The 8,889-nt window shown below is 37.8% G+C and overlaps 1 protein-coding gene across 2 annotated transcripts; it reads left to right on the forward strand.

Annotated features, from left to right (window-relative positions):
• Positions 1-802: 802 nt before the first annotated feature.
• Positions 803-8,443, forward strand: LOC308387290 (lysosomal proton-coupled steroid conjugate and bile acid symporter SLC46A3-like). Of its 2 annotated transcripts, none has more exons than XM_080867240.1 (6): positions 803-836; positions 3,795-3,997; positions 5,006-5,885; positions 6,558-6,641; positions 6,878-7,034; positions 8,150-8,443. In XM_080867240.1, the coding sequence occupies exons 2-6, from the start codon at positions 3,818-3,820 to the stop codon at positions 8,256-8,258; spliced, it is 1,410 nt and encodes a 469-aa protein (XP_080723366.1). In that variant the 5' UTR covers positions 803-836; positions 3,795-3,817; the 3' UTR covers positions 8,259-8,443. The 2 variants fall into 2 exon arrangements, with proteins under 2 accessions (XP_080723366.1, XP_080723367.1); XM_080867241.1 differs by lacking the exon at positions 803-836 and adding an exon at positions 2,808-2,901.
• The last annotated feature ends 446 nt before the right edge of the window (positions 8,444-8,889 follow it).

The raw sequence follows: 8,889 nt of genomic DNA on the forward strand, positions 1-8,889 counted from the left end.
TTTAATAAATATGTAGGATTTTTTTTCTGATGGAGATGAAATGCTAAGAACATTTTTAAATGCAATACTGTTTTCTATACCCAGTGACCTTCATAACAAACATAAAAAAAATCGTTTCTAATTTTCTAGCTAAATCCCAGCACAATGTGATTCTGCAGAAAAAAAATTATTTCATTCATTCAACATTCCTGTCACTTTTTTGGGGGGGGGAGAGGTTACTTTTACACATCCTTTATTTATCCAGGTAAAAAGTGTCATTGACATTAAAAATGTCTTTTTCAAGAGAGATCTGTAATATATAACATCACAGTTTTAAAAATATATTGTATATATTGGCCAAAAAGGACCGGATTAATTATAATGTAGGTAAAATAACACAGAGTACTTGTAAAACAGGCCATTTCTGTATTTTATAGCTCCTCCATAATTCGTATTGACTACAGTCTATTTACCAATCTAAATCAAGATATTAGACACTTAAAAACCATAGAAGCATTACTAATTGCTTTGGCAGTTCATCACTTTTTCCTGCTTACTGAATGTCTGTAAATTATATGATAGCCAATATGTACACCACTATTGCAAGTGTACTGTTTTCTAACATAGTCCCATTTAGGTCACCTGATGTTAGGTTTTTTCTATATGAAATTAGTACATGGGAAAAAAAAAACTCGTCAGAGAGCTTCAGACAGCCAGCCGGCCTCACAGGTGAACTGAATTGGGACTTTAATTTCCAGAAACTCTGGCTGGCCAATCAACCTGCCTGGTTCACTTTTACTTTTACTGTCAGGCAGGAGGCCCACTGGCAGTGTCCATTTTCCAACGTCCTAAAAAAGGTAAGGCCGCACTTGGTAAAATTCTGGTCGTGTTTTATTCAATCGGTGTGGTACTTCACCATAGATTTATCACATATTAAACCTCATGATACCTAACGCCACGGATTTACCACCATTCTCTGTGCTTCGGTGCCATATTTACTAGAAATTAGACAAGGTGAGTTTCCGCGTGCTTTAGTTACTCCATGTTTAATTCATATCGTTGACCTCAGGGTAAGGTCAAAAGCTCTAATTCAAAAGCAGAATCTATCAAGTATACCAAAAGTAACCTGAATTTTGCAGCACTTGGCTTGACGGTCTTTAGATAAAGTAAGCCAGACAAATCACTCCGCTCACAGCTAAATATCTGCAAGTACACTGACGTCAGCTGCTATGATGTCCCCGTGACAACAACCCCGTGACAATAGCGTGTGAATGAGTGTTTAAGTTTTTTTAGTCATATTGGAAAATCTATCCAAGGCTAGAACTCCCGACCTTTTATTGATGGTGTTAACAATATTAGTTTGACCTTTATTCTTTTCTTCAGTCCGAGCAAACGGAACAACTTCTATTGACTTTATTGATCGTTGACTTCGTCCAAAAAGCCTGTTTAGCGTACAAGTCTGAGTATGTTCATACTGAGATGAGGGGAAATGAGCGTTGTACTCCAGAGAAGGGCCATCTTAAACTGAGTCACTTATCGGGGCAGCAGACTATACACCCAATGCGCTCCCAGGCTGGTGCCTACCTGCTCACTATTGCCACTCCTGAGAGTTCTCTCAGTTCATGAAATTTAGTCAATGTGTCACATACTTGACGAACTGATATGAAGCAGCTGCCTCAAATGCTGTTTCATTTCCTAATTCATGCATTTTCTTTCAAAGTGCCCTCTGTATGTCCTCCTTCACAACCTCTATTGTTTTCATATTTATTGTTAAACTGGTCTCCTTCTCATTCGTTCACACACATTCTGACTTGATTTGAGAGACATTGATTCCTCTTCTCTCCAGAGCATAGTTCCACCTCTGCAGGCTCTCATCTAGCTGCTCCCCCACTCTCACTATAAATGTCCAAACATGTGAAGACTGAACCTCAACTGCAAAGCACCCGAAGCAAATTTATGTCCATAATTAAACTGCCTCATCTGCACTTACTGTGTGAGTTTTATCCCTTCAGGTTATAGTGGAATGATTAGATTTAAAAATCAAGTGGATCTCACTAATTAAAATCACTCTCTCCTCCCATCCTGGTCTTTTTGAGATAAATGTCATGATCCACTGGTATGTATTATTATTTCTCTGTAGACTGGGTTGAAGTAGAAGCTCTGCCCTTTATTTTCTTGTTGCCATGGTGAATCCTCGTATTGGAGCTCCACTGATGACTACTTTGTTTCATTACTCATGCACACTCTGAGCACAAACTAAACATACTCAGGGCAGACTGAAGAAACTCAGATTTTCTGGAAAATGAGTTTCTCATGTTGGATTGAAGTTTGACTCAGGTTCTTAAACCTGCGTTCTGGATCTACTTTATTTACTTATTTTGTGCTTCCCTCTGTCTGATTGAACACCTGTGAAATCAACGAATGAAGCGATTTAGAGCTTTCTTCCTCTTTCACAAACTATTAGTGTCATTTTTGGGATGATCACTAGCCCAAATGTCATGTTGGAAAACTGGCTTTCTTTATGTGTAAATGCAAACTCCTACTAGGAGGGGGAAAAAAACTCGTATAAATCGGTCTTGTTTTACAGAAGGAAAAAATAGTTGTCTGTCTTTTCCTCAGTAATATCTCTCATTGCTTTTAATATTGCAGATAATACATAGTACAAATTGTTAATGTTTGACCTTGTTTAGTTTTATATCCCGCTTGTATTTCATGAAGGACTAGTTTGAGGTTGTGTTATACATACGATTGAATTTTTGCACATTCCAGTCCTCTTAGTCTCTAAAGTCTGGTTGTTTAACATCAAACCAGTCAGTTCTGGGGATTAGCTGGTGGCAACTGCACACTGGGGTACTCCTCCAAGAACACAATGTTAAGGCTGCTTTGTTTGCATTCACGCTGCTTATAGGAAGCCAGCATTGGGTAAGTTCACAACCTTTTGTTGTGAACTTTTACTTTCTTGTGGTGCTGTTTCAGCTTCTTCAGTTTCCCTGATATGGCACTGGTGCATGGTGTGTGTGGTGTATGCCTTGTCACAAGTTGAGGGGAAAAGCTGAGTCAAAACGGCATTCTATGATTAGGGGAAAAATGTATTTAACTGTTTTAGTTCTGTGTTTTGTACTGAAAAAGTCAAGAACTGTTTTTACACTCTGTGTGTGTGTGTGTGTGTGTGTGGCAAGATAAGCAGTCATGTTGTGCTTATCTTGCTAAGTACCTTTTTTTTTTTTTTTTTTTTTTTTTTTTTTAAAAAAACAGAGCAATAATTTAAAGATTTCTATATTTAATCAGTATTTTTCTACCATGTTGGTATATTACTCCAGGCTCTCTGGTTAGATATTATACCAGTGAGTCTGTGACACAGTCTTTTTGATATAATCTCCAAATATCGCACAAACCTGAATGCTGGCTATATACACTAAAGTAGCACAGTTGGAGTAGAATACCACAGAATGTTTGATACAGTATACAATTGATCCGTAATGTAATGCAGTTTTCTTGAATAAATAAAATACAAACTCAATCAAACAAATATTGCCCATGCAGACAGTTTCTTATACATTGAATCAGAACTGTAGTTTTTAGTGGAGTAGAGTAACTGTTGTGGGGTTTGTTTTCTTTTTTGTTTTTTAATCCTATGTCTTGTACAGTTGCAACACTATAAAATCACTGACCAACTGGTTTCACCTGTTTTAGATTGCTTTCTTTTCTTAAACTATAGTACAAGAATGGCCATGCCTTCTTCAGGCATGTGGAGTGATCAAGTTTTAGTTGTCACTTGAGTTCAAATCTAATCATTGTCCTTGTTTCTTGTTCAGGACATTTTCCAGCCCTCCTCAGAATGAAGCGTCTCTTGCTTCTGGAGCCTGTGATGGCCCTGTGCACTTTTTCCTATTTTCTCAATGCTCCACTTATGCAGCAGTATGTTTACCGGAGACTCTGGGCGCAGATGACAAACACCACCTATCCCATCTCTGACACATCCAGATGTACAACAAGCAACAGCTCAAGCAGTTATGAGGTTTGTCATTAATCTCTGGCTCCAAGGTAGGATTCATGGGTACCAAAAATGGAAGGACCTACTATAAAATGAGGGCATGCACAGTTACAGCCATCAGTTAAGTGGCGTAAAACACAAATCAGCATTAGCTGCATTTGCATTATACTTTTCTTAAAACTGTTGCACTGAATACTGTCATTGATACTGTAGCAGGAAAATTCATATTTAATGCTCATTTCAGATAAGATCTAGCATTACTTAGAAATTTACAAGTGCATGTGAAAGTTTCTTCAACTGAATTTGCTTTTGGCTTTAATTTAATGTTTTTTTGCATGAACGATTTAGGAATTACAACCATTTCTATACAGAGTCCTCCATTTCAGAGACTTTGAAATAACTGAACAATAACAATTTTAAATAAGGATTATTCCTAATACTTCTCTGAGAATAATATGATGAATGACAGAACTGTAGAGCACAGAGTGCCAAATACAGTTTCTTCTCACGTTGGGATGCTCTTCTAGCCCCTTACTGCAGCCACCTTCAATTGTTGCTTGTTTTTGGGTCTCTGACCTCAGGGATCAGGTGACTGAAGAATATCTCAAGACAGTATTTCTTGGTATTAAGAAACTCTTGGGTTGCTTTTGCAGTATGCTTTATCCATATGGATGGCTTTGAAACACTTGGAATCAACTGCAGGGAGCATCCCTTCGAATACTGGCTGTGAAGCTGCTTTTCAGTCAGCTTCTGACCCTCTGTTAATGGGGCAATATATAAAAATGGCTGTAATTTCAAAACAGTTGAATTTTATATTGTTATTAAATTCATTAAGTTCTAATATGATTTGAATCTTAAAAGTTGGACTTTACTTACCAATCTTTGTTTTATTTTTAAAATCCACTCTGGGGTTATACAGAGGAAAAACTTGAAAAATGTCTGTGTCCAAAAACACAGTTACCAAGCTGTATTTTGGTGAGTTTGCTTTTGCAGTTAAAATTAAGTCTGTTTTGTGTCTCTCTGCATTTCTAGGGCGTACAGAAGCAGGCATCTCTCTTCTCCCTTGACACAGATGTCCTCTGCACAATCCCATCTTTGTTGGTCATTCTCTTGCTGGTGACCTACAGCGACAGAGCAGGGCGCAAAATCACAATCATCATACCTGTGATTGGCATGTTGATCAATACCTTGGCCTACCTGACTGTATCCTATTTTGAGCTCAACATTTACCTTCTCATTGGCTCCTCAATCCTCAGCGCTTTGTGTGGCGGCTTGGGCACATTTCTGGGTGGCTGTTTTGCCTACATAGCAGACCTGTGTGACACCCGTCGCAAGAAGACTCTGCGCATGGCTGGAGTAGACATGATGATTGGCGTGTTGGCTGGCGGGGCTTCAATATCAACAGGCTACTTCCTGAAAACTGCAGGATTTAACTGGCCTTTCCTAACATCTGCGTTGATACTGTGTTTGAGCCTAATCTATGCAGTCTTTGTCCTTGAGGAGACAATAAAGCCTCCATCAGATGTCGTTATTATGGATTTGGCACCTCAGCGCTCAGCCATAAAACAGATGGTCTGTGGGGTCTACCAGATGCTTGCAGGGGCTAGTCGTAGTTGTAAAATTGCTTTGGCCCTCCTCATTGTCATCTTTATCAGCTTTTCCTTTGCATATATTGGTGGGGTCTCTATGATAACGCTGTATGAGCTCAATAAGCCCCTGTGCTGGACTGAGATTTTGATTGGCTACGGCTCAGCACTGACCACCACTGTGTTCCTGACTAGCTTCGTGGGAGTGTCCTTATTTACATGCTGTGGTGTGCCCCAGCTGTTCATTGTCCTGTTTGGGATCCTGTCTCTGGTGATGAGCATGGTGATGACAGCGTTTGCTGAGACCACCTTATTTATGTTTGTAGGTGAGGGGGAGCGGCTTTACATTTTAGCACTCTTAACTAGGCAATCAGAATACTGGAACTCTGCAAATTGCTTAAGTAATTTATATCCATAAAACCCTGCCATATTGAGCAAGATGTGTTTGTGCTGCTCTGCCATGATGAGTAAAAGTAAGCTGATCATGCTAGACTCGCAGGCTGGTTTGAAGACTCTGCCATCTTGGGTTTTTAGTAAAACTGTTCAAAATCTATTAGCTCTCAAGTCGACACATTTTGTCAGAGCTACAAAAAGAGGAAAACTGCATTAATGTCAACACCAGTAGAATATTGTTCTATTTGCACAATCAGTGAGGTAGATGCGATTACAACTGCAGATGCATCATAGCTGCAAAGTTCTGAATTGTCTTTGCCTACAGTATAGATTTATAGACTCAATCAAACACTATAAATCTGCATTACTAACTGGAAGTAACCAATGGGTTTTTGTCCAATTTAATCCTCAGTTACCACTGTTTTGCATAATCCTCTTGTATCTAATGCTGTCTAAGAGATGTGCATCTTTATCAATGAACAGGAAATTAACATTAAACAAATCTAAAATGTTCATTGGCCCAGATTTCAATGTAATTATATTATAATGCTGAAGTATTTTGCATAATAAAAAAGTAATTGTCTGTTATGCATTTTCCCCTCCAGCAATTGGATCAATGATTCTGTCTAAAATGCCTTTCCCTGTTCTGCGCGCCATGATGTCAGAGATCATCTCAAAGTCTGAGCAGGGTGAGTGAGTTTAGTGCTTTACAAGAACCACAAAACCATGTCTGAGAGTGTTTGTGGAGTCAGTCCATTGAAGGATGGCACATTCCAGAAGCTTGTGGGTGCACTTAAAAACGAAGCACTTTAAGTTTCTGTTGGATTTGACAGAATTAAACTCTTAATCTTTAGGGTTTGTGTAACCCTTTCACCTTCTGAGCATGGTGGTGTTGTTACTGTTATGATTGTTATTTATTTTACAGGAGCCCTGTTTGCCTTCTTGTACTTTCTGGAGATAATAAGCAACAAGGTATCGACTGGAGTCTTTAACAGTATTTATGCTGCTACGGTGTCATGGTGCCCTGGCTTTGTGTTCCTGTTGTCTGCAGGACTCTGTGGGATCCCTTTGTCTGTTATTGGGTAAGCTAATAATTATGCCTTAAGTGTAACAAAGTTTCAAAGGATCATACCACTGCCTTTGCAAGTTTGACTAAAAACCAGAGATGATGTACATGAGTTGTGACAAAATGATTTATTATTATAAGACAATAACAGTAACTGAGTGAACTAATTAAATAATACAATATATTTCAAAGTTCAAAATATAAGAAATAGCTCAATTTTAAATATCAAGAATATTACAGAGGTGAAATGTATATGATTGACATCTAAAAACAGGCTGTAATCACCGTAAACTTTAAACGGTATGTCTGTGTCACTGTATGTTTTAGCATTTTACATACATGTAGCATCCTCAAAACTCGGTGGTACATTCAAGGCTGCTTTCATGTGACATTATTATTTGTCAATAGAAGTATGTCATTGAGGTAAAGTACCTGAAGGTGTTTGCTGAATTTTAACCACGGTGTATTTATTCAGTAAACCAAAAAAGGGGCAGTTTCCTTGTTAAGAGCGACTTGGCAGAAATGTTTTAAGCTTTCTAACTTGACTAGAAAAGCATTTCTGCTTGACTGGGCACTTGGAAATTAGAGGACTCAGTTCCTCTTACTAATCCAACTTTTTCTCACCGGTCAAGTTCCTCTTTTGCATGTTAATATACATCTCTAGTATCCTCATAATGTCTATTTTATTTAACAAAAGTTTTGAGCTTTGTTGAACCAATTGCTTTATTTAATATAACTTAAATCAAATGAAAAACACACGCTTTTATTGCGTCTTTTAAGAAAAAGACAAACTGCTTTATATAAAAGGCATCAACCAGAGCAAGTGCCACAAAAAAAATCTGCCAAATCAAACATGTGGAACTGTCTGCTGTAGTTCCCTGTGAACTGTGTACAGCACTGTGTATATACCAGATGTTCTCTTTCGTATGTATGTCTTACTGTAACATTGGAAAAATGGCCATACTTTGGTAGTTTCTTGGAGCTATGTTGGGCATGTGCCTGTCAGAAGGGTAATGAACATATGTATTAAGAAAGCATGATGATATGGAAAAATGGATGCACAGTTGGATGGAACTGCTAATATAGTACCATATCCTTTTTCTGCTTAACACCTGTTTGTTCTCATTTCAGGGCGGTGGTTCTGATGAAAGTAGATGTTACCCAAGAAGCCCAAATGACAAATCCTTTGATCTTAGAGGAGGAGAACCCTCTTGAAGGTCCTAGTCAGAGTCCTCCTTAACTGAGACTCTTGGTCTAAGATTTTTCTTGGATTAGTCTTTGTTGTTTTCTGGCTTCATGTGTTGCTAATGTAGATTGCCGTTGAGTTAACTTAAGTTACAATGAACTTGTGTTAATATTTAATATTAATGTGCACCATAAAATATATTTGAACTAGGTGAAGACCGAGACAAACTCACAAAAATGCATAAAATTCATCAGATTTAATGTTAATACTGTTTTGATACATGTTAAATAAAAATCTTGACTATCAAGTTTGTGTTTATCTAGAACTCAATCATTTATGTAATCCACCAGATGCGCATTGTTGATGTATTATGTTTATCAAAGCTGTCAGCAGAATTTACAGTATACATGAAAACACCTGGAAACAAGTGGAGCAAGTTCAGCTCATAAGCCAGAAGGGATTTTTGAGGAAATCCTTATTTTCTCTTAAAATATTTTTTAAAAGTTCATGGTTCTTCTTTAGTGTTAATATTCTAAGGAATAACTATAAGGAAGGAAAGCCCTTAATAGCATTTTAACAGACTTGAATAAAAGAGTAACATGTTCTTGGCCTTCCTAAAATCTCTAGTATATTCAACAGCCTCCCATTGAAACTAATCTGATCTAATTTACCTGCATGTGCAATT

Source organism: Rhamphochromis sp. 'chilingali', assembly GCF_963969265.1.
Source record: "Rhamphochromis sp. 'chilingali' genome assembly, chromosome: 19".
NCBI lineage: Eukaryota > Metazoa > Chordata > Actinopteri > Cichliformes > Cichlidae > Rhamphochromis > Rhamphochromis sp. 'chilingali'.

Bases quoted from the DNA above. Each gene is read 5' to 3' on its own strand.
- LOC308387290 (XM_080867240.1), top strand. From the start codon at position 3,818: ATGAAGCGTCTCTTGCTTCTGGAGCCTGTGATGGCCCTGTGCACTTTT. The intron at 5,886-6,557 runs GTGAGGGGGAGC...TTTCCCCTCCAG, and splicing joins CACCTTATTTATGTTTGTAG to CAATTGGATCAATGATTCTG. The intron at 7,035-8,149 runs GTAAGCTAATAA...TTCTCATTTCAG, and splicing joins ATCCCTTTGTCTGTTATTGG to GGCGGTGGTTCTGATGAAAG.